The sequence below is a fragment of the Carcharodon carcharias genome, chromosome 2, assembly GCF_017639515.1.
Source record: "Carcharodon carcharias isolate sCarCar2 chromosome 2, sCarCar2.pri, whole genome shotgun sequence".
Lineage (NCBI taxonomy): Eukaryota > Metazoa > Chordata > Chondrichthyes > Lamniformes > Lamnidae > Carcharodon > Carcharodon carcharias.
This window is the reverse complement of record NC_054468.1, coordinates 15,208,284-15,234,721: the sequence shown is the minus strand read 5'-3', so window position 1 is coordinate 15,234,721 and position 26,438 is coordinate 15,208,284. Positions and strand designations below refer to the sequence as shown.

The window sequence follows — 26,438 nt, the reverse complement described above, 5'->3', positions numbered from 1 at the left end:
GACTAGCTTTTAATTCCAGGTTAATTAATTGAATTTAAATTCCACCATCTGCTGTGGTGGGATTTGAACACTTGTCCTCAGAGCATTAGCCTGGATGTCTGGGCTAGTGACATTGGCACAATGACCCATTCAATGTTAATAGCGCTTTTAAAGAGCTGGCACAGGCATCATGAGCCAAATGGCCTCTTTCTGTGTTAACATTCTATGCAAAGGAACAAGGAGAAACCTGGTGTCAATGGGGTTAGAGCCAGTGAATGTTTTATCTATTCAATCACAGGATTTGGGCATCCCTTGTTGGGCCAGCATTTATTGCCCACCCTTAGTTGCCCTTGAGAAGGTGGTGGTGAGCTGCCTTCTTGAACCGCTGCAGTCCATGTGGTGTAGGTACACCCACAGTGCTGTTAGGGACGGAATTCCACGATTTTGACCCAGTGGCAGTGAAGGAACGGCAATGTATTTCCAAGTCAGGATGGTGTGTGACTTGGGGGGGATCTTCCAGGTGGTGGTGTTCCCATCTATCTGCTGCCCTTGTCCTTCTAGATGATAGTGGTCGTGGGTTTGGAAGGTGCTGCCAAAGGAGCCTTGGTGAATTCCTGCAGTGTATCTTGTAGATGGTACACACTGCTGCTACTGTGCGTCGGTGGTCGAGGGAGCGAATGTTTGTGGATGTGGTGCCAATCAAGCGGGCTCCTTTCTCCTGGACAGTGCCAAGCTTCTTGAGTGTTGTGGGAGCTGCACTCATCCAGAGCAGCTGGAGGAGTATTCCTTCACAGTCCTGTCTTGTGCCTTGCAGATCTTGGCCAGGCTTTGGGGAGTCGGGAGGTAAGTTACTGTTTGCACAATTCCTAGCCTCCGACCAGCTGTTGTAGCCATAGTATTTTTGTGGCTAGTCCAGTTCAGTTTCTGGTCAATGGTAACCCCCAGGATGTTGATGGTGGGGGATTCAGTGATGGTAATGCCATCGAACATCAAGGGATGTTGGAGTTGGTCATTGCCTGACACTTGTGTGGCACAAGTGTTATTTGCCACTTGTCAGCTCAAGGCAGGATATTGTCCCGGTCTTGCTGCATTTGGACATGGACTGCTTCAGTATCTGAGGAGTCTTGAATGGTGCTGAACATTGTGCAATCATCAGCGAACATCCCCACTTCTGACCTTATGATGGAAGGAAGGTCATTGATGAAGCAGCTGAAGATGGTTGGGCCTAGGTCACTGCCCTGAGGAATTACTGCAGTGATGTCCTGGAACTGAGATGATTGACCTCCAACAACCACAACCACCTACCTTTGTGCTAGTTATGACTCCAACCAGCAGAGCGTTTTCCCCCTGAATCCCATTGACTCCGGCTTTGCTAGGGCTCCTTGATGCCACACTCTGTCAAATGCGGCCTTGATATCAAGGGCAGTCACTCTCAGCTCACCTCTGGAATTTAGCTTTTTTGTCCATGTTTGAACCAAGGCTGTAATGAGGTCAGGAGCTGAGTGACCCTGTGGAGCACAAACTGAGCATCAGTGAGCAGGTTATTGCTAAGCAAGAGCTGCTTGATAGCACTGCTGATGACCCCTTCCATCACTTCACTGATGATGGAGAGTAGACTGACAGGGTGGTAACTGGCTGGGTTGGATTTGTCCTGCTTTTTGTGTACAGGAAACACCTGGGCAATTTTCCACACAGCCGGGTAGATGTCAGTGTTGTAGCTGATTATCTAATTGTAAGGATAGAAAGTAGTTAACAGGAAATAATTGGGTCTTCAAAATAAAAATATTGTTTGCCAGCAATAATCAAACTAGGTAGAAAAACCTACAAATCTATTCGGAACGAGGCCACAAGGAGGCGCGCCATTTCAGCGAATATTTTAGGGGTTTCTATTCGGGAAAAAAAACTCCCAAAAGTTCAAAACTTTTAAAAAGAAAGGGAGTAAGTTGGAAATGACAAGAATGAGGATGTTGTTAGCCCCGGTTATTGGCACTGAGCTGCTGTAGAGGGGTGGGGGTTTAAAGGAATCAGGATTCACATTGCGTCACTTTGAACTTGGACCAACACTGAATCAACCCGTCCACTTCGCTCCACACACAGTCTCTCACGGTGCCGGGGACATAGCCACTTAAACCTGCCAAGCTCAGCGAAGTCTCAACTTAACTGAGACCAAGAGGGTCGGGGATTAGTGCAAAACGGAAGAGTGGCAGGTCTGTGCGGGGAGAGTGGGGGAACAGCAGGAGAAAGAGTGGGGAGATATATATATATATATAAAACCAAAAAAAAACCCCCATCAAACGCCTGAAGTTTGTACAATGGGAACTTGCCGCAAGGACTGTGGGACAATGACCCCCATTGCAACAGCGGGAAAGTAGAGAGAGGGTGAGTTTTCATTCTGAATGCTTTTGGGAGCGGGAAAAGGAAAGCGGATATTCTTAGATTCTCTCTCTCTCTCTCTTTTCCCTTGTTCCTAATCTAAGAGGCGCTTGGGGAAAGGAACTGGTCGCTTGTTTCTTCGGCTGAGGCTCCTCGCATTTTGAGAGATTTCACCTATTATTTTCAGATCGCAGGTTGCACGTAGCAGTTTACCAAGTTTCACTTGCATCTGAATCGTTTCAGTCTTAAAAAAAACCCCTTTATTTCTGCACATATCCAACTATATATTCTCTTAATTTGACACCGCAATCTGGTTTTCTGTCGAATCAATATTTTGATGCCTAAACTAAACACTGGTTGCACAATGTCTCAAAAATTAATTAGAGAGACGGCCAGGCGATATCTTGTTCAGTTGTTTTTCTTTGGCAGATTAGGGGATTTCTTTAAAGAAAAACTTATCTGGAATATTTAAGGGATGATTCTAATTAAACTGAAGTTAGAACAAATTTAACCCTTTCTTGTACATCTTCAAGCAACGAGGATGTTCCTTTCAGATCCAACTGGTAATGGGACATGGATTGCAGAGTCTGTATGTATATTATCTACGTTAATTTTCTACCCGCAGTTCAAGGTTTTACTGGAGTACAGTACCAAAGTAGTACAGTAAACAACATGGAAAAAAACAGAATGTCCTATTTTGTGTGAGATAGGATTGTTTGATTGCAAAGTGGACTTAAATCTCCAGTGTTCAAACCTCTTTTATCTCCCTATTACAAATTATTATGAAAGTAAGTTCCCTTGATTGTTGAACCGGCTATTTGTTGCTAGTGGCCTGTATTCACATTGAACTCAAGTGAAAGCTACAATGTCTTCAGACATTGGGTGTGGTTGATCCTTAACTGTCTCTCTAACAAGCCACTCACTGGTGCCAAACTGTACCAAAGGATACTGCAGCAGGTCCAGGAAGGTCCACAATCACCTTCACTGTCGCTTGGTCAATAAATGCCCAATTGCCAGTGATGTCCCCATTCTGAGAATGTATTTTTTTTTAAAAGAAAAGGTGATGTGTAAACCATGAGACTGGGGGATAAGGAGATATGAGCTGTTTGCTCTGAGCTCTCTTTGAAGCTCGCCTGGTCGATGTGTCAGCCTAGTTGAGTAGAGGAGGACTCTCAGCTCTTAGCGAATAGGTTGCCCGAGCCTTTGGGCCCCTCACCAGGGCTTGAGAGCATAACGGAGGCTGGGACTCCCAAGTGCAGTACTGAGAGGATTGCTCGAGGTGCCATCCTACAGATAGGGCTTTATGTCAGGCTTCTGGTCAGGCGAATGGGGTGGCAATAGCCTTGGTAATCAGGAAGGATGAGACTGAAGGGGTTATTTCATCTGGTTCAATGGTGGTATGCTACTGACCGTTATTTAAAAAGAAATTCCTCTGGTTGTGTTTGATTCATTGTGTTAACCGGGGGGAAAAACAAATTGAGATGAAAATAATTGGCATCCATTCAAAGTTAATTTGAGACAAGAATATAGCCGGGAGGCAGGGGTACATAGTATTTAGTTACTGGACTAATAATCCAAAGGTAGTGACTTAGTCGTGAATTCAGATCCCACCATGGTAGCTGGGCAATTTCAATTCAGTTAATTAAATAAATCTGAGATTAAAAGCCAGTAACAGTAGTGGTGAGCGTGAAACTACCAAATCACCATAAAAGCCATCTGGTTCTCTAATGTCCTTTAAGGAAGGAATTCTGCTGTCATTACCTGGTCTGATCTGTATGTGACTCCAAACGTACAGTAATGTGGCTGACTCTCAGTTGGCCTCTGAAATGACATTGCAAGCTGCTCGTATTCAAGAATGTGGCTCACCATAAAAGCTGGGCTTACCAAAGGCATCTCGATCCTGTGAATGAAAAGAAAAAAAAAGTGGGCATGAAAAGGAAAAGTTGAACTGTGCTAATCCCAACTTTGTTTTTTGTGAGGTGATGGAAGGAGAGCCATTTCTGAAATATAAAAGGCAAGTTCATGTTTCCCATATATATAACTTGTGTAACTGTTCTGAAAGGCTTAGACCCCAGAAAATTAATGGACTAATATATAATGAATTGACCACTTTAGAGGACTGAAGTGTGGGACTGGAGTCACGTGTAGACCAGAATGGGCTAGAGTAGGCAGATTCTCTTTCTGGAAGGACATTAGTGAGCCCTTTGGGTTTTTGTGGCAACCTGATGGCTTTTAAAGTGGTTTAGTTCTGCTGCCAACCCACATCTTAGTGCACTTACTGAGCTTAGTTTCACAACTTGCCGCAGTGGTTTGTGGACTGATGACTTTTGGGTCACTGCTCCATGATCTCAGACTGATCTCTGATACATCGTCAGCATTTTCAGATTTTGTGACAGATTTGCAGCTATCCCTCTTTTAAAAATTATCTTTGAAGCGAGAAGGATGGGAAAATAAATGATATGCCGTTACATCTTTATGCCTTTCAACTAACAAGGCTTGTTGGGAACAGCTTTTAATTCACTTATTTCTTCCCCCCACCCCGCTCGCCGTTGTTGTAATATTCCATGGATGTGAGCTTGATGAAGTGTTTTAAATGCAACTTCTTTCGTTACCTGACAGCACCACCTCCGTTCCTGCCTACATGTGACTCCAGTCCCACACTGAAGTCCTAAAGGAGTTAAGGAGATGGAGTTTTGTGGGAGGTCGCCTATGTCAAGCTGATGTGTAACCGTGACAGACAAGGATGGATCAGGAAAGTGAGGTTGACCTGTCCAATCTTGCCATAACTCCACTGTGGCGGAAGAGAAGACCCGCTCCCAAATCGCCCAATGCAAGGTATTTGAATCGACGCAGCAGGCCTAGACCATCCTCATACCAAATCGATGGTGTCCTGGTGACGGATTTCCCAGTGGATGGAAATGTCCCTACTCATAACGGGAATGTTCACCCTTCTCCAGAAGGCCGGCTCCTCCTCCAGAGGCAACCCTCCACCCATTCGCTTCCAACACCTGATAAGCAGCCCCTTGTCCTGAGCACCAACAGTGCTGTTTCGTTGAAGAATGGAACGCAGCAGATCATTCCCAAGGACTTGGCGTCAGGAATTAAGATCAAGAACCATCATCAAAACAATCAGAACCTGGAGGTTGGTACGAGAAGTCGGCGGGTGCAGAGTATGGTAGAGACCCTCAGCACCCCGCTTCTTCCGAAGCTGGAGCTAGATGGAGACACGGACCCTGAACTGGAGAGTCCAGGACAGCTCCGCCGGGGGCTGAGGTCCACCTCGTATCGAAGAGCGGTGGTCAGTGGGATTCATTTTGACAACTCGTCAAGTGTAAAGAATAACAATCGCCGGTCCCAGCCCAATCTCAAGACCGTCCTGGAGGATAAGGAGAAGTTCTTCAGCTTGGGCAGAGGAAAAGTAAGTGTTTGTTGGTTCAAAGACCCAATAAGTCTTGGTAATGGGAATTGGGAGATCTCCTTCCCTCAAACAAGCTGTTGAGGCCGGAGGGTGAATTGAAATGTCAAAACTGAAATCGGTGGATTTTTGTTAATTAGGGGCCTTGAAGGGATATGGAACCAAGGCACACTAATCAGGTTAAGATGTGAAGGGAAAAGGGCTGCGTAAGCTTAGTGCCTGGTCAATAACTACTTTTACCCATGAACGAGATATTTATGTTACATAAACTGCCGTGGTCTATTTGAATGGCAGAACAGGCTTGAAGGCTGAATGGCCTCCACCTGTTCTGATCCACCTATGTTCAAGCTGCTTTCGAGCATTAGGCTGGACAAGTTGGATTACTATTGTGATGGGCGTCAATGGGCTTCACTTTTCCATCAGTGTTTCTTCCTGGTACAATACCCGATTGTCCCAGGAGAAGAGCTTCACCCGCTGGGAGGCACATATTGGAGTTCTTGCATTTCATGACATAGGTAGGTCAAGCTCTATGTTAGGAGTGAACAATTTAAAAATGCAACTTTCAGTTATTGTTCAACTTAATCCACCTATTTACTCGGGTTAATTCAGGTGCATTTTATATTTATTTGTGACTTTGGTGGTGATAATTGTGCATGCTTCGATTGAATCAACAATGGTTTTGTTCAACATGATGGCCTGTGCTGGGCTCCTTCACCATCTCTCTTCCCTGGGATTGTCCAGTGTATTAGAGTTCCACCCTGTTACATTCACATCTTTCAGGCGGCCCCAAAGTGGTCTATGAGATGTTGTTACATAAACAAATACAGCAGATAATTTACACACAGCAAGGTCTTGTCAAGTAAAAAGTCCGTTAATCTGTTTTCCTGCTGATGCTTGAGACAGAACACTTAGAGAACTCTCTATTCTACTCCCCTTTGAACAGGTACCTTGGGCACTTTAAATATCACCTGAATAGACAGATCGGGCTTTGGTTCCTGGTAATGTAGGCCTTCCAGTGCACTGATGTGTCAGCCTGGACAATGTGCTTAAAGGCTGAAGCATAGCATGAACCCACAATCTTCCTTAACCGGGGCTGATTTACCTGCCCTAGCACATCTTAACCAATGATTTCTCCTTCTGCATCTTTTTGATTCTAATATTGATGGGGCAAAGCTTCTGTATGCTTTCTGGGAACTTTCAAATGGGAATGAGTGGTTAGGATTTGGAATGCACTGCTGGTTTTGGTGTTGGATACAGGTTCAGTAGGAGCCTTCTGAAGGGAGTTTGATACATTATTGAGAGATGGAGAAAGAATGGGACTGACTGGAATGGGCCAAGTGATCTCCTTCTGTGGTGCATTTTTTTTTAATTCATTGGATGTGGGCATCACTGGCCAGGCCAGCATTTATTGCCCATTCCTAATTGCATTTAAGAGTCAACCAAATTGCTGTGGGTCTGGAGTCACACATAGACCAGACCAGGGAAGGATTTCCTTCCCTAAAGGGCATTAGTGAATCAGATGGGTTTTTACAACAATGGTTAGACTTCTAATTCCAGATTTTTTTTTTACTAAATTCAAGCTCCACCTATGGTAAGATTTGAACCCAGGCCCCCGAAGCTTTACTCTGGGTTTCTGAAATACTAGTCTAGTGACAGCACCACTATGCCACCACCTCCCCTAACTCTATGCATTCCTAGCTTTACCTGTCTGTCGCTTGCTTCAAGGTCATGTTGTTAATCCTGTGAGGCAAAGATGACCTTGGCCATCATTTGAAGTGTTTGGTAGGGTTCTGGTGGGTGTCAGGTAACTGATTTGCGGCCGGAAGGCTCTGCTGCAAATAGGACAGGATACCGCAGATGACCGAGCCCTGGAGGAGCTGCTCACTTGGGATTTCCTCTTCCTGCATTTTCTCCCTGCCCCTGACACGCACTTACCTTTGAAGGAGGCCATTGCCCTTTTTATTTGGCTGAAGCGAACCTGGGCAAGCTTCTCCCATGGCTCGGGGTTTATATCAAAACGCTCAAGAAAGCCCCCCAGAGTGTCTGTGCAGCACACTCCCCCCTCCCTGACTGCCATGAGAGTACACCACAGACCCAAGCCTTCCACAGGGATGACGTGCTGTACTATTCTGTGATTCTGTGTACTCCAAGCTTTACCTGTCCACCACTTCCCTTGATGTCATGACCACCCGTAGCAGACTAAGGGCTGACATTTCAATGGATGAATTTGGCCACGTGCTACAAAGTACCAAGGGAGTCTTCAGAACACTGTTTCATAGGAGTTTAAGTTAATTGGAAAAAGGACATCTTTAAAAATTCATTCACAGGATATGGGCTCGCAGGCTGGGACAACATTTATTGCCTATCCCTAGTTGCTCTTGAGAAGGTGGTGGTGAGCTGCCTTCTTGAACAGCTGTAGTCCATATGGTGTGTGTACAAGTGCTGTTAGGAAGGGAGTTCCAGGATTTTGACCCAGCAACAGTGAAGGAACGGCCATATGTTACCAAGTCAGGATGATGAGTGACTTGGAGGGGAACTTCCAAGTGGTGGTGGCCCCATCTATCTGCTGACCTTGTCCTTCTAGGTGGTAGTGGTCATGGGTTTGGAAGGTGCTGACTAAGGAGCCTTGGTGAACACCTGCAATGCATCTTGTAGATGGTACACACTGCTGCTACTGTGCGTCGGTGGTAGAGGCAATGAATGTTTGTGGATGTGGTGCCAATCAAGCAGTCTGCTTTGTTCTGGACACTGTCAAGTTTCTTGAGTGTTGTGGGAGGTCCACTCACCCAGGCAAGTGGGGAGTATTCCATCACACTCTTGACTTGTGCCTTGTAGATGGTAGTCAGGCTCTGGGGAGTTAGGAAGTGAGTTATTCATCACAGGATTCCTAGCCTCTGACCTGCTCTTGTAACCACAGTATTTATATGGCTAGTCCAGTTCAGTTTCTGGTCAATGGTAACCCCCAGGATGTTGATAGTGGGGGATTCAGCGATGGTAATGCCATTGAACATTAAGGGGCAATGGTCAGATTCTCTCCTTTTGGAGATGGCATTCCCCTGGCCCTTGTGTGACATAAATGTTACTTGCCACTTGTCAGTCCAAGCCTGGATATTGTCCAGGTCTTGCTGCATTTGGACATGGACTGCTTCAGTGTCTGAGGAGTACTGAATGGTGTTGAACATTGTGAAGTCATCAGCGAACATCCCCACTTCTGACCTTATGGTGGAAGGAAGGTAATTGATGAAGCAGCATAAGATGGATGGGCCTAGGACACTACCCTGAGGAACTCCTGCATTTATGTTCTGGAGCTGAGATGACTGACCTCCAACAACCACAGCCATCCTCCTTTGTACTAGGTATGACTCCAACCAGTGGACAGTTTTCGCCCTGATTCCCATTGCCTCTGGTTTTGCCATGGCTCCTTGATGCCACACTCAGTCAAATTTGGCCTTGATATCAAGGGTGTTCACTCTCCCCTCACCTCTGGAGTTCAGCTCTTTTGCCCATGTTTAAACCAGGGCTGTAATGCGGTCAGGCGCTGAGTGACACTGGTGGAACACAAACGGCATCAGTGAGCAGGTTATTGCCAAGCAAGTGCTGCTTGATAGCACTGTCGATGATCCTTTCCATTACTTTATTGGTAATTGAGAGTAGACTGATGGGGCAGTAATTGGCCACGTTGGATTTGTCCTGCTTTTTCTGTACAGGACTTACCTTGGCAATTTCCACATAGATGGGTAGATGCCAGTGTTGTAGCTACACTGGAACAGCTTGGCTGGGGGTTTGGAAAGTTTTGGAGCACAAGTCTTCAGCACTATTGCCGGATTATTATTAGGGCCCATATTAAGTGCCTTCAGCTGTTTCTTGATATCACGTGGAGTCAATTGAATTGGCTAAAGAGTGGCATCTGTGATGCTGGGGACCTCTGGAGGAGGCCGAGATAGTTCATCCACTCGGCACTTCTGGCTGAAGATTGTAGCAAATACTTCAGCCTTATCTTTTGCACTGATGTGCTGGGCTCCTCCATCATTGAGGATGGGGATATTTGTGGAGCCACCTCCTCCAGTGAGTTGTTTAATTGTCCACCACCATTCACAACTGGCTGTGGCAGGACTGCAGAGCTTAGATCTGATCCATTGGTTGTTGGGATCGCTTAACTCTGCCTATCACTTGCTGCTTATGCTGTTTGGCACGCAAGTAGTCCTGTGTTATAGCTTCACCAGGTTGTCTCCTCATTTTTAGGTATGCCTATTGCTGCTCCTGGCATGCCCTCCTGCACTCTTCATTGAACCTGGGTTGATCCCCTGGCTTGATGATAATGGTAGAGTGGGGGATATACCGGGCCATGTGGTTATAGATAGTGTTTAAGTACAATTCTGCTGCTGCTGATGGCCCACAGTACCTCTAGGATGCCCAATCTTGAGTTGCTAGATCTGCTCGAAATCTATCTCATTTAGCATGGTGGCAGTGCCACATGACATGATGGAGGGTATTCCAAAGACTGTGCAGTGGTCACTCCTACCGATTCTCTCATGGACAGATGCTTCTGCGGCAGACTGGTTCATGAGGATGAGGTCAAGTATGTCTTTCCCTCTTGTTGGTTCCCTCACCACCAGCCTAGCAGCTATGTCCTTTTGGACTCGGCTAGCTTATTCAGTACTGGTGCTACTGCGCCACTACTGGTGATGGACATTGAAGCCCCCCCCGCCCGGAGTACATTCTGTGCCCTTGTCAGCCTCAGTGATTCCTCCAAGTGACCTTCCACATGAGGATTCATCAGCTGAGGGAGGGTGGTACGTGGTAATCAGCAAGAGATTTCCTTGCCCATGTTTGACCTGATGCCATGAGACTTCATGGGGTCCAGAGTTAATGTTGAGGACTCCCAGGACAACTTACTCCTGACTGTGCCACCACCTCTGCTGGGTCTGTCCTGCCAGTGGGATGGTGATGGTGGAGTCTGGGACATTATCTGTAAGATATGATTCCATGAGGTTGACTATGTCAGGCTGTTGCTTGACTAGTCTGTGAGACAGCTCTCCCAATTTTGGCACTTGTCCCCAGATGTTAGTACGGAACGCTTTGCAGGGTTGACAGGGCTGAGTTTGTTGTTGTTGTTTCCGGTACCTAGGTCGATGCCGGGTGGTCTGTCCACTTTCATTACTTTTAGACTTTGTAGCGGTTTGGTACAACTGAGTTCAGAGGGCATTTAAGAGTCAACCACATGGCTGTGGGCCTGGAGTCACATGTAGGCCAAACCAGGTAAGGACTACAGATTTCCTTCCCTAACGGACATTAGTGAACCAGATGGGTTTTTCCGACAACGATTTCATTGCCATCATTGGACTTTTAATTCCAGATTTTTATTTAATTCAAATTCCACTATCTGCCGTGGTGGGATTCGAACCTGAGGAGATGAGATTTTTTTTTTACACAGCAAGTTTTGATGATCTGTTATGCACTGCCTGAAAGGGTCGTGGAAGCAGATTCAATGGTAACTTTCAGAAGGGAATTGGATAAATACGTGAAAAGAGTGGAATTAATTGGATCGCTCTTTCAGAGAGCTGGCACAAACACAATGGGCTGAATGGCCTCCCTCAATGCTGTATGATTCTGTAATTCTAAGTCCAGCCAGACTGAAAGCTGTCCTTTGAGGTTATGTGGCACCTCTTTTATTTAAGGATTGACTGAATTGTCATCTATATGTCAATGCTGCTAACATCCATTGGCACAGACCCAAATTCATCTGCCAGCGTAGAGGGCATGAGAGTGTCACTATGTTGATCCTTCTGTTCCTCAGAGCTCTCTATATCTGGACTGTTGTTCATGGTAACAGTGCTACTAATTGAGGGTCTGGACTGAATAATCCTCACGATTACAGATTCCAGCTTTAAAGCACTGGATCATACCCCGACGTTTTAATGAAAAGCAAGCGAGTGGCGACTTCACTCTGTAATTAGTGACTTACTAATGAAATGATTGGAATGCATGGCCTCTTTGTACTAGGTCAAGTAGAGTTTCCCCGATGGCACATTGGTGCCACTATGCCTGGCAACCATTCTGATGTGAATAGACACAGTCAGAGCGTGGTGCCGAAAATAGTCTAACAAATGTTTCAGAAACATATGAGGGTCAGAATTGCCCTGGTCTCCTGTGTGTAGTGTTATTGTAAACAGAGATGTGAAAATTTCAGTGTAAATTCATCAACCCGTTGCTCCCAGTAGGGACTCTTACTCAGGAACCATCTTGTGGAGAATTGATACCGCTGTATTGTAGCCCTATACCAGGGTTGTCACTCCCTGTGCAGTATTGAGGGAGCGCTGCACTGTTGGAGGTGCCATATTTCAGATGAGATGTTGAACTGAGGCTCTGTTTGCCCTCCTGGGTTGGATGTGAACGAGCCCAGGGCACTATTTTGAAGAAGGGCAGGGGACTCTTCCCTGGTGCCTTGGCCAATACTTATATCCCTCAATCAGCAACACAGAAACAGATTCTTTGATCCTTTATCTCACTGCTGTTTGTGGGAGCTTGCTGTGTACAAATTGACTGCCATGTTTCCTATAGTGATATTACTTCAAAAGTATTTGATTTGGCTGTAAAGTTTTTTGGGGCGCCCTAAGATCATGAAAGATGGTATAAAAATTAAAGTTTTTGTTTGTTTCTACATCCTGTTCATGCTCCTTTTGAGCATCAGATTATGATTGTTGTTTGTGAGATCTTTCTGTGTGCAAATTGGCTGCTGCATGTCCTTCTGTGCTGTGGACCTCCATGACTCTATTACTGGAGTAAGGAACTCTGTCCCAATTAAATCCCACTAATCCCAGATGTGGCTTAAATGGTTTCACATTGACTCACTTAACAGAGAGATGCTGTCTCTGGTTGGACATATTCTTGGAGGCTTCATCAGTGACTTCTCTCCTGCAGTTGCTCCGCCCCCACACTCCTGTCATTGGTTGTCCAACACATCAATCTTCCCGTGTCCAACCAGGCAACAAATAGTTGCCTTGTTACCCAATGATTGGGTGATTCTGGACTATAAACCAATTAACATTCTGTTCTGCTGTTCCCCATGACAAATAGACAAAAATGTTCAAAGAAAATTAAATAAAAAACTTAGTGCCCCTCTGAGTGATTTCTATTCTCTCTCTCTTTTAGGTTGCTTTCAGCAGTGTTTTTGAGATTATTAATTCTTGGAGACTCAAGGGCAATTCTGGAAGGTTGGCAACCTGACCCTAATTTTTACAACTGACTGTGATCTCCAGCTCCCAGTTGTGGCCATTTTTGGTCCAGTGCGCATTGGATAATAGATGACTGAGACTGACACTGAAGACAGTAATTGAATCGAAGATGTGCTTGAGCCCTGATAAGGAGTAAGATCAAAGCTGGGGCAATTTACAGCTGGAGCTTCAGATTCAATTACTGTCAGCTCACTTAGCATTCTTTACAGGCAGAGTTTATATTTCCTCTATAAAGCTGACATGTTTTTTGGTGTTATTGTTCATTGGCTACTAGACTGATCCTGTTTAAAGGTGAAGGTGATAAAATAATATACTATGGCACACACGTGCGCGCCTTTCTTCGTCCTCAGTGTAGTCCACTACCACAAGGAGCAGTTGAGGTAAATAACATAGTTGCCTTTAACAGAAGCTAGGCAATTGCCTGGGGGAAGAAAGGCTAGAAGGACATGTAGATAGGATAGGGGAGGCTCTTCTTATTTAGCATAAGCTCTGTGTAGATTGTGTTAGGCTGGATGGCCTGTTTCTGCTTGGAGCTGGGGTCCAGTCCTTTCAGTGTCAGTCATGACTCAGTTGGTAGCACTATCATTTCTGATTTCGAATCCCACTCGTGAGGTCTGAGAATTTTGCAGTGAGGTTCTGGGAGCGCTGCACTATTGGTGGTGCTGACTTTTGAATGAGACATTAAACAGAGGCCATGTGTCGACTGGACGTAAAGGATACCATGCCCCTTTTTTGGCGATGAGCTCTCCCTGCGATCCTGGCCAGTATTTATCTCTCATTCATCTCTAATAAGGAAACAGATTATCTGATCACTATCACACTGCTGTTTGTGGGAGCTTGCTGTGCACAACTTGGTTGCTGCATTGTCCACGTTACAACAACGACTACATTTCAAAGGTACTTCGTTGGCTGTACAGCACTTTGGATGACTTGAGGTTGTGAACGGCGCTATAGAAATGGCAGCCCTTTGTGGCAGCTTAAAGGTGTTTATCAGGGGACTGATTTGCCAGTCAGCTTCTCTCAGCTGTGCACTATGTTTATTGTGCAACCTGCTGGCATATTGTTGAAATGCACTATGTAATAGTGGGTTCAGAAAATCCCAGGTGCTGTCCTTCAGCGATCGCTGCTGTAGAAGCTTCTTGTCTTCCTGCAGAAGCTGAGGGAGTGAATGGGAATAACTGGCTAGGGTTCCTGTTCCCAATTCCTTTCAGGACTGCAAATGTGCAGTTGACAGATGAAATACAGTTGGCCACAGCTCTGGAGATGCCTGCGGTTTACAGTTTACTAATACTTACTGTGGAGGGCTGACAGGGATTGATTTCCAGTGATCCTTGAACATGGTTGCAGTGCAGGGTCTGCCTCCCTCTCTCTCTCCTTCCCCTTCTCTCTCCCTCCCCCTCTCTCCCTCCCTCCCCCTCGCTCTCTCCCCCTCCCCCTCGCTCTCTCCCTCCCCCTCTCTCTCTCCTTCCTCTTCTCTCTCCCTCCCTCCCCCTCTCTCTCTCCCCCTCCCCCTCTCTCTCCCCCTCCCCCTCTCTCTCTCCTTCTCCCCCTCTCTGTCTCCGTCTCCCCCTCTCTCTCTCCCTCTCCCCCTCTCCCCCTCTCCCTCCCCCTCTCTCTCCCTCCCCCCCTCTCTCTCTCTCTCCCTCCCCCCTCTCTCTCTCTCTCTCCCCCCCTCTCTCTCTCTCCCTCCCCCCCTCTCTCTCTCTCTCTCCCTCCCCCCTCTCTCTCTCTCTCTCTCCCCCCCCTCTCTCTCCCTCCCCCCCTCTTTCTCTCTCTCTCCCTCTCCCTCCCTCTCTTTCTCAGTCTCTCAGTGTTTAGAAGGAGTTGGGGGGGGGCATTGTAGTAGAAACAGTGTTTTTGTAGGGGGTTGTGTGGGTTTATTTTGTCATGATACTGAGCAGTTATGTGGTATGCGCTGGTCTTTGACTGAGTTTTGGAGACATGCTGAGTTGCCGGAACAACTGGGGCTGTAGCCTTCTCCTGCGTTGATAACTAAAGCTGGCTGCGGGTGCTGTCTGTGAAGAAGCTGAATGAAACTTGGAAAACATGACCGTTTTCATCGTATCTCATTTCTGTTGCACAGGACAACGTCTTTCTTGTTCCTACTGACCTTTTCTCTTGTTCTCTCTTTCCCTTCTTTTGTCTTTCTCTTTCATTTCTGTCTCTCTTTCCCAGTCTCCCTCCAACTATTTCTGCCTTTCTGTTCCTACTTTTTTGTCTTTCTCTCTTTGAGAAGCGAAGGAGAAGGAACAACAGCCATGTCGCTCCCTGTCTCTGTTTCACTCTTTTGTCGGTCTCCTATTGTCTCTCTCTGTAACGAGAGCATCTTGACCTTCTGCAGTCATTCCATTACTGGAGCAACCGACGATTGTAGGAGGAACTGTTTCTTGACATGGTGCTCATGCATTGCTATCACCTGATTTATAAAATGCAGCAGGAACAGAGGCTGTGACTAGCAGGAACATTATTTGATGGAGAGGCTCTGAGTTATCGCAGTCTACATGTGGGATGTTGGCAGGGGGGGGATGGAAATTCACTGGTGAACAGTCAGTTGACTGCTGAGTTTAATTTGTGTATCAGTAGCTCTCTGGCTCAGTGGGTGGCATTCTCACCTCTGGCTGAGAAGGAAGTTTGCGGATTCGAGGGACTTGAGCAGACAATTCTGGGTTGCCACAGGTACTCAGGGAGTGCTGCACCTTTGGAGGTGCTGCGTTATGAATGAGAAGTTAACCAAGGCTTTGTCTGCTCTCTCAGGTGGATGTAACTGATCCCACAGCGCTACTTGAAGAATAGGTGCGTCCTCCTAGAGCTGCAGCCATCACTTGTCCCTCATTTAAAATAGACTCCCTAGTCATTTATTTCATTTCTGTTTGTGGGAGCTTGCTGTGCACAAATTGGCTGCTGAGTTTCCTACATTTGTAACAGCAGCTACACTTCAAAAGTCATTCATTGACTGTAAAGTGCTTAGGTATGTCCTGTGGTCAGGAAAGGAGCTATGTAATTTAATTCTCCCGTTGTGGACCCACCTCAGGCCAAGATTTTAAACTCTTTAAGCCTGGGTCTTGAGTTCATATTCACACTAGACAGACCAGGGGGTGCAAGTATCCTCTGGCAATTTTATGGCAATGTCAGTTGAAAGATGAATGTTGGGCTGGACACCAGGAGAATGCCTGACCTTTGAATGGCCGAACAGATAATTTACCATTAACCCCAAACAAAGAGATAGGGTTTTTGATTAACGTTAGCACTTCTGACATTGCAGGCTCCCACTCTAGGATCTCTGTGCTGTAGGATCAGACTGGACTATATGCTCCAGTCTGTTGGCGAGTGGCTTAAACCCACAACTTTCTGACACAGAAGCGAGAGTGCTCACACTAGGCTGAGCTCAGACATAGTGGTAATGGTTAATATATTACGTTCAACAGCAACAACAACTTGCATTTATTTAACAAAATATTTACCCACTTAGCATCTTTAACATAATAAAACTTACCAAGGTGCTTCATAAGAGGCTTACCAAAGAAAATTTGACAAAGAACCACATAAAGAGGTACAGGTCAAAGAAGCAGGTTTGAAAGAAGGTCTAAAGTATTGCTGAAAAAAAGTCATGCTGACAAAGCTTTTTGTCTTGCACTCATCAGGACAGATACGTAAGAATACCAATTATAAAGGGAACAACAATTTATACTGCATGCGAAGAGAACATAAGAAATAGGAACAGACCATTCGGCCCCTCGAGCCTGCTCCGCCACTCAATGAGATTATGGCTGATCTTCTTGTGTTTTGATTTCCACATTCCTATCTAACCCCGATAACCTGTGATTCCCTTGCCAATAAGAATCTATCTACCTCTGCCTTAAAAATATTCAATGACCCCGTCTCCACCATCTTCTGTGGCAGAGAGTTCCAAAGTCACACAACTCTCTGAGAGAAATAATTTCTCCTCATCTCTTTTCTAAAAGGGCGGCCCCTACTTTTAAAACAGTGCCCCTAGTTCTGGACACACCCACAAGAGGAAACTTCCTTTTGACATCCACCTTGTCAAGGCCGTTCAGGATCTTGTACACAATCAAATCACCCCTCATACTTTTAAACTCGATTGGAAACAAGCCCAGTCTGTCCAAGCTTTCCTCATAAGACAACCCATACATTCCAGGTATCAATCTAGTAAATCTCCTTTGAACCGCCTCCAATGCATTTACATCCTTCCTTAAATAAGGAGCCCAAAACTGCACGCAGTATTCGAGGTGCGGTCTCACCAATGCCCTGTATAACTGAAGCATAACATTCTTTTATGTTCAATCCCTCTCATAATAAAGGATAGCATTCCATTACCCTTCGTAATTACTTGCTGTACCTGCATGCTAACTTTTTATGACTCATGAATTAGAATACCGAGATCCATCTGCACCTCAGAATTATGTAGCCATATCCATTAAAGTAATCCTCTGCTTTTTTGTTCTTCCTGCCAAAATGAACAACTTCACATTTTCCCACGTTAAATTCCATTTGCCAGATCTTTTGCCCACTCACTCAACCTATCTATATCCATCTGCAACCTCCTCATGTCCTCTTCACAACATACTTGCCTACCTCTCTTTGTGTCATCTGAAAATTTAGCTTCCATGCCTTCACTCCCCTCATCTAAGTCATTGATGTAAATTGTAAAAAGTTGAGGCCCCAGTACAGACCCGTGTGGGACTCCACTTGTCACATCCTGCCAATCAGAAAAAGACCCATTTATGCATACTCTCTGCTTTCTGCCAGCCAGTCAATCTTCTATCCATGCTAATGTGTTACCCACTACACCATGTACTTTATTTTCCGTAATAATCTTTGATGTGGCACCTTATCAAATGCCTTCTGGAAATCCAAGTACAGTATGTCTACAGGCTCCCCTTTATCGACTGCACATGTTACTCCTTCAAAAAACTCCAATAAATTGGTTAAACATGATTTTCCTTTCACAAAACCATGCTGACTCTTTCCAACTGCCTTCTAAATGCTCAACTATAACCTCCTTATGATCGATTCTAATAACTTCCCCACAACAGATATCAAGCTAACTGGCCTATAGTTTCTGGTTTTCTGCCTCCCTCCCTTCTTGAATAGTTATATTTGCTACTTTCCAATCTGATGGAACTTTCTAGAATCTAGCAAATTTTTGAAAATTAACATTAGTGCACCGACTACCTCATTAGCCACCTTGTTTAAGACCCTAGGATGTGGTCCATCAGGACCAGGAGACTTCTTGCCAGCCCACATCTCCATCAATTTGCTGAGTACCGTTTCCCTAGTGATTTCAATTTCAGCGAGTTCCTTTCTCCCGTTCACCTCCTGATTTGCAGCTATTACTGGAATGTTTTTTGTATCCTCTATAGTGAACACAGAAGCAAAATATTTGTTAATTTCTTCCACCATTTCCTTATTATCTACTACTCACTCCCCACTGTCACTCTCTAGAGGACCAACACTCACTTAACTTGCTCTTTTCCTTTTCAAATACCTGTGGAAACTCTTGCTATTTGGTTTTACATTTCTAGCTAGCTTCCTCTCATACTCTAATTTCTTTTTCCTGATTAACCTTTTATCCATTCTCTGTCATTCTTTATATTCTGTCCAATCATCTGTCCTGCCATTCATCATTGCACAGTTATATGCTTTTTCCTTAAGTTTGATGCTTTCCTTAACTTCTTTAGTTAACCACGGATGATAGGTCCCCCCCCTTAGAATTCTTCTTTATAGTAGTAATGTACTTATTCTGAATACTCTGAAATATCCCCTTAAATGTCTGCCACTGCTTCGCTATTGACCTATCCTTTAGCCTAGTTTCCCAGTTCACTCCAGCTAGCTCAGCTTTCATCTCCACATAGTTGCCCTTATTTAAGTTTAAGATACTAGCCTTAGACCCACTCTTCTCCCTTTCAAACTGGATGTAAAATTCAATCATATTGTGGTCGCTGCTACCTAGTGGTGCCTTTACTCTTAGGTCATTAATTAATCCTGTCACGTTACACAATACCAAGTCTAATAAAAGCTGCTCTCTGGTTGGTTCCAGAACATGCTGCTCTCAGAAACTATCTTGAAAGCATTCTAAGAACTCCTCATCCAGGCTACTACTGTCAATCTTATTTTTCCAGTTCATGTGTAGATTAAAATCACCCATGAATATTGCTGTCCCTTTATCACCAGCATACAATATTTTCTCTCAAATACTTTGTCCTACACTGTGGTTACTGTTAGGGAGCCTGTAGAGCACCCCGACTAATTACATTTTCCCCCTATTATTCCTCATCTCCACCCAAACCGATTCTTCATCCTGACCTCCTGAACCAAGGTCATCTCTAACTATTATATCAATGCCCTCTTTGATTAACAGTACTATCCCTGCACCTTCACCTAGCTTCCTATTCTTCTTGAATGTCATGTACCTAATCCTTGTCGTCCTGCAGCTACATCTCTGTAATTATTATCAGATCATATTTACATACTTCAATGTGGGCCTTCAATTCATTTACCTTGTTATGAATGCCACATGCGTTCAGATAGAGAGTCTTCAGTTTTGTCTTTTTGTTACCTTTGTAACATCTAGCCTTGACTGTTGATGTATTCTTAGGTTTTTTCTCTCTGTCCCTTCCTGCCATTCTCTGACGCTCATTTCTCATATTACTATTTTGCTCTCTTGTCTTGACTCTATAACTTGAATTGCTATCTCTACCCAAGCTTGATCCCTCACCCATCTTGTTTAGCTTAAAGTCCTTTCTACTTCCCTAGTTATGTGATTTGTGAGGACACTCGCCCCAGCATGGTTCAGGTGTAAACTGTCCTAACGGTACAGCCCCCACTTCTCCCGGTACTGATGCCAGTGTCCCCACAAACCAGAACCCACTTCTCCCACCTTGCAGACTTCGATTTCATCCACACAGTTTTTGAGCACCTCAAACCTCTTTGACAAATGCAATGCCTGAGGCTCCTCCCCTACTGTCTGCCCGGTCCCACTACCTGCCTCACTGACAGTCACATCCCCCTGTCCCTCACCGCTGACCAAAGCAGATGACCCTCTTCTAAGGGGTGTGACTGTCTTCTGGAACAAAGTATCAGGCATTTCTCCCCCTCCCTTATGTTGCGCAGTGTCTGCATTTCGGCTTCCAGTTAAAATAATCCTGATCCGGAATTCCTCTAGCTGCTTACACTCCCTGCAGACGTGTTTGTCATGGATCGTCTTGGCGTCCAAAAGCTCCCACATCTCACAGCTGCAACATAACACCTGTCCCGCCATTCTAAGTTATTTATTTAGTAAATTTACTTTAATTACTTTCTTCCCATGCATGGTGCAATTTACTGTGCTTATTGAATGTTAAAGGTTCTATGCTTCTTAACTACAAGGTATGTGTTTCAGATGTTCGTTTAAATTACTTTATTTTTATTACCTTTTTTTATCTTTATTGTTTGATTTTAATTTTAAAGTTTTCAAATTTTTTGGTTTAATATTTTATAGCTTTAGTTCTTTTTATTTATAGATCTACCTTAACTCGCCCACACACTTTTCTCAGTGTGTTTCTCACACACTGTCCCTTAGCACTTACCAGCCAATCAACTTGCTAGCTTTCAGTGATGTTACAGTTGCTTTTCTTTCTCTTTTTCCTGGACTGCAGCTTCACAGCAGCTGAAACAGTAAAACAGCATGCAGCTTAGCTCCTGACTGTCCCCTGCGGCTCTGCTCCGACTCCCAGCAAATGGACTCTGATTGGTAGAGGCATTGCCATGGAGAATGCTCCAGGGAACGGTTAACTGCCAAGCTTTTGTTTAAATTGAAACCAGGCAGGTGGACTCTGATTGGTCAAGACATTGCCATGAGGAATGAACCAGGGAATGGCTGACCCCCCCCCCCCAAGCTTTTGTTTAGTTGAAAAAGGCACAATGCATGGACATGATCTTCCTGTCTGCAAAGGACGGGGCCCTATGTGTGAATGTATATAGCTCCTAGCACGTGTAAATGAGCTCCAATATCTGTGGCCTCTGGTGCCATGTATGAAATTGCCCCGATTTAGGATGGAATTGAGACTTTGCCTAGCAAAGCGACCGAGCGAAACAGATTTTGTAAATGTGAGGTGTCATACTGGTGGATGAGAATGGGTAAAGTTGTACCATCAAGGACAGAGAAGCCACAGGAATAATGGGCCAAATGGCTTCCTTCTGTACTTTATCATTCTGTGGTTTTAAACACAATAAGTAATGTGGTGACAGTAAGAATATTAGTAGAACATTCAACCCCTGGCTCTGCTCCAGAAAGCAATTAGATGACATCTTAACCAACATTTATCCCTCAACCAATACTTAAAATAGGTTATTGGTAGTTATCTCATTGCCTTTTGTGGGATCTTGTGTGCAAAGTTTGGCTGTCACATTGCAACATAAATTACACGTACTTCATTGGCCATAAAGTGTTTTGGAATGTCCAGAGGTTGTGAAAACTGTAGAAGTAAGAGTTTTTTCTTAGCTTGGAGCTGATCTGCTCCACACCTGGATTATCCTGTCCTACCTTCATATTCCTTGATGCTCCACTTCAGCAGACTTGCGAACTCAATGTAAGAAATACTGCATGGATCACAAAAGGCTAGTATGCAGGTACAGCAAGTAATTAGGAAAACTAATAAGAGTGTTATCATTCATTGTGAGGGGAATTGAATACAAAGGTAGGGAGATTATGCTTCAGTTATACAGAGCACTAGTGAGACCACATCTGGATTACTGCGTACAGTATTGGTCACCTTATTTAAGGAAGGATATAAATGCGTTGGAAGCAGTTGAGAGAAGGTTTACCAGAAAACATCTGGATTGGGCAGGTTGGCTTATGAGGAAAGGTTGGACAGGCCAGGCTTGCATCTGCTGGAGTTTAGAGGCGACTTGATTGAAACATATAAGTTCCTGAGGGTTCTTGACAGGGTGGATGTGGAGAGGATGTTTCCTCTTCTGGGAGAATCTAAAACTCGGAGTCACTGTTTAAAAATAAGGGGTCGCTCATTTAAAACAGAGATGAGGAGAAATTTTTTCTGAAGATTGTGAGTCTTTGGAACTCTCTTCCTGAAAAGGTGGTGGAAGCAGAGACTTTGAATATTTTTAAGGCAGAGGTGGATAGATCCTTGGTAAACGAGGGGGCGTTAGGTTATCAGTGGTAGGCGGGATTCAGATTTGAGGTTAATATCAGATCAGTCGTGATCTTATTAAACGATGGAGCAGGCTCGAGGGGCCAAGTGGCCGACTACTGCTCCTTGTTCGTTTGTTCGTATGTTGTGTGCAGAATGAAAAACAGTCCGTGCACTGACATTACCAGCCATCAAAAACACATGTGTGCGTCTAACCAAAGCTGGAATTCTTTCATGACTTCTTTTAAAAAAAACCTCACCACTTTTTAATGGGTGCTGCTGAATGCAAATTAAATAGACAGGCTGTGGCTTTTACAAGTTTAAGGATCTCAGGGAGCTGGCCCTTTCCCTCCGCCCCTTTAGCACTTTGTCCAGTGGAGTCTTTAAAACGTTCTCAGGGTAGCACGCTTGGAGTAGGCATTCTGCTGAGACAGGGCCAACTACCCAATGCCCTCTCTGATACTGCAGCACATTGCCAAAAATCGGCCTCCTGTGTTCAGCTGTGCCAGGCCAGTGTGGGAACCCTGTGCTCTTGGCACGTTGTCGGCTAGACTCTCTGCTGCAGGGCTGCTCAGATCAACCCTCTTCAGTGAAAAGGAAGGGTTCAGAGGTCGGGGACGCTGCCATTAGCATCATCTCGGTGAAGGCCTCCGGGAAGCCTTCTCCTCTCCTGGTAAATTGTCTTTCTTCAGCTACCTGCCCAACTTCAGACTTACTGAAGTGATGTAAGCCCTTTGGCACAGAGCCTGCTGTAATATCAGGGAGTCCCAAGAAAAGTTAAACATAAATTCCTTGATTTCCTTTCCAACTCTCTCGGCCCTTTCACTTGCTCCTCTTGTCGGCCTGTTTGTTCCGCAGGTGCCAACGACCCTCGAGGACTTCGCTCAAATCAGGTGGAGTGAATGTATTTTTTGTTAGCTAAGGGCCTTCAAGGGATAGAAGCAACGGCTGAGATGCAGATCACCCCTGAGTTACAAAATAACTTCCTGCAATCTCAGGATGTCCCAAAGCGCTTTACGGCCAATGATGTATTTTAGACGAGCAGTTTGTGTCATTCCATAGGAAACGCAGTGGCTGATTTGCACACAGCAAATTCCTCCAAAAAAAATTGTGATAATGACCCGTACCTGTAAGTGGGAGAGGACAGGATCAATTGTGATGGTTCCCATGGCCAAAAAGCCTTGCTGAGTGAGGTCACTCTCATTCACAACACTGTTTGGATGAATTGGATGCGACACTGCTTGGGTTTACTAAATTGGTCCCTGGGATGGGGGGCTTGTCCTGTGGTGAGAGGCTGAGTAAATTGGGCCTATATTCTCTGGTGTTTAGAAGAATGAGAGTCAATCTCATCAAAACATATAAGATTCTGAAGGGGTTTGATAGAGTAGATGCTGAGAGATTGTTTCCACTGGTCGGGGAAACTAAAACACGAGGGCGTAATGTTAAGATAAGGGGCCGATCATTTAGGGCTGAGATGAGATGAAATGACTTCATTCAAAGGGTTGTGAATCATTGGAATTCTCTACCCCAAGAGCTACGGATGCTTCATTGTTGAATAGGTTTAAGGCTGGGATAGATAGATTTTTGGTCTCTGAGGGAATTAAAGGCTATGTGGAGCAGGTGGGAAGGTGGAGTTGAAGCCCAAGATCGGCCATGATCATATTGAATGGTGGAGCAGGCTTGATGAGCCGTGTGGTCTACTCCTGTCCCTATTTCTCGTGTTCTTGTGTCCCTGGATCACGGTTAAGAGTGGGAGCCCTGCCTGTTTCTTGTTTATCCACTGTAGCCCTCTACTCCAGTTCAGATTTTGATTAAGTAGCTGAGCACTGTTAGTGCTAGCGTTAGGAAGAAGCAAGATCTTGCATTGATATAACACCTTTCACCACCTTGGGATGTCCCAAAGCACTTCACAGCCAATGAATTACCTTTTGAAGTGTTAACATTGTTGTACTGTAGGAAACATGACAGCCAATTTTGTGCACAGCAGGATCCCAGAAACAGATAATGACCAATGTATTTTTTCAGGATGTTCGTTGAGGAATAAACACTGTCCAAGACATTGGGGATAACTCACCACCTCTTCTTCAAACTGATGCCACCTGGGAGAGTGGATCGAGGCCTTTGTTTAGCTTCTCACCCGAAAGATGGCATTTTCAACAGTACAGCACTCCCTCAGTACTACACCGGGGAGTGTAAGCCTGGATTAGGTGCCCGAGGCACTGGAGTGGGACTTGAACCCACAACATTCTGACTCCTGAGGCGAAAGCCTGAACAGTTGATCTAGGGCTAATACCTCAATCCTTTGATTTGTGTAAGCTCTCACAATGAACTGTAGGATTGGTACTCGGACTGACCTGCTCCTCATGTCTCTGTGCTACATTAGTTGTCAGGCTTACCCTGTGGCATTTTTTTTTTCACTTCAGAGAGCAATTTTTATGAGGCTCCACTCCTTTCTTGAGCAGAATGCCAAATCGAGCAGCAGAATAGGAATCCTCCTGAGTTTTGTTTTTGAATTGCCTGAAAATTGCGAGCGCCACAAATCAGGTCCACAAGCCATTGCACCCTGTTCCCTACATTGCACCCGTACTGAATCCAGCTCCAGATTTGGAGGTCTCGCTTTGAAATGTAGATAAATAGAATAATAGAGTACAGAGGAGGTCATATAGTCTACCGTGCCCGTGACAGCTCTTTGAAAATGTTATCCAATTAGTGCCATTCCCTTTGCTCTTTCAGCGCAGGCTTGCAATTTGCACTTCCTTGTATGTATTTCTCCAATCCCCTTTTGAAAGTTATTATTGATCCAGCTTCCATCGCCAGTTCAGGCAGTGCATTCAAGATGACAAGAACAAGCTGTGTTTTTTTAGAAAAAAATTCTCCTCACCCCTTCCTCTAGTTCTTCAGTCAATTACCTGTGTCCTCTGGTTGCCGACCCTCCTGTCGGTGGAGACAATTTCTCCTTATTTACTGTCTCAATTTGGGGCACCTCTGTTAAATCTTCCGTTAACCTTCTATGCTCTGAAGAGAATAATCTCAGCTTCTCCAGTCTCTCCACATTGACTTTTTACTTCCTTCACATTCTTGAAAATCAATTCAGCCGCTTATGCCTAGCGCGCTGAAGCATCCTCTACCTCAGCACAGCTGCATCAGGACATTAATATTTACGACAGCAATAGCAAGAACGACTGCTGAAGTCTTTTTGATGTTTCTTGTTGGCTTTTCAAATATTTTTGTGCTAAATAAGAAGCTGTCTTGAAAGGGGAAAAGGAATTCCCTGGATATCGGTCCTTCTGTCTTTTGGGGTCATCCAAAATGAACCTTCAGTTGGACGGAGGGGAGATCATGAGAACGGGTTTGGATTTTAATCTCTGGCTGCATTGCACCAGGGAGTGCCGCGGAAATGAAGAGGTTGATAGAAAAGGGTTAAAGCTCATGTAGGAACAGGAGGTGGTCATTCAGCCCCTCGAGTCTGATCCTCCCGTTCAGTCAGTTCATGGTGGATCAGCACCTCAATTTCATTTTCCCATTACTGCATTTCCCATTTAGCATATCATAAGACAGCGTGCCTCAGGTATCATATTTATCACACAAAACAACTTGGAGAGCGATCAGTAGATTAGCAACCGAAGCGTCGCTCTTCCTATCTGCCTGTACATTTACCTTTCTGCCCTGGATCTGCCTTTGTATCTATTTATCCACCGATTTACCTGTCACTCTATCTGTCTTTCTGTATATCTGTCACTCTTCCTTTGTGTTTTTTTTTTTGCCTTGTCCTTCCCTTGTTTTTGACAACTAATTCACAATCTTCTATAAACACTGGTCTAGCCAACAACGCCCACATCCTGTGAATGAATAAATAAAAAAATTTTTTCCAAAATTTAGTTGGACATTACATTTCAATGCACAAGAGGCATTAAAAAAGTCATGCTTTTCTGATTGTTCAAATAATCATATGATTCTCCCAACTATGAGCCCCACACTCTGGCCGGGACTTCCAGCCACACTGTGGCATTGAGCCATTCAACTGTCTGGTAGCTTTGGCGGGACTGGAAGATCCCGCCAGTGGGATGGGCCGGAAGATTTTGTCCTATATCCCCTTATAAACATGCCTATGCAGTAGAGATATATAAAAATGACCAACTCAACAACCTAATATTTTGCTAATTCCAATAATTTATGAATATTTTGATCCTGTATTTGCTCTATATAAAATGCACGAGGAACATTTCCCCAATATTTATCCAGTCCATCTTGCATTTGTTACATAAGAACTTTTGTTCCTCACCTTGTTTC

At 44.8% G+C, this 26,438-nt stretch overlaps 1 protein-coding gene across 1 annotated transcript in view; it reads left to right on the top strand.

The window, feature by feature from the left end:
- Nucleotides 1–1,952: 1,952 nt before the first annotated feature.
- LOC121275348 (rho guanine nucleotide exchange factor 26-like) overlaps nt 1,953–26,438 on the top strand; it is a 213,825-nt gene continuing 189,339 nt past the window's right edge. Inside the window, exons 1-2 of the mRNA XM_041182854.1 lie at nt 1,953–2,358; nt 4,972–5,770. Of these exons, the coding sequence (XP_041038788.1) occupies nt 5,096–5,770 (675 nt within the window). The 5' untranslated portion in view covers nt 1,953–2,358; nt 4,972–5,095. The remainder of the gene's footprint in view (nt 2,359–4,971; nt 5,771–26,438) is intronic.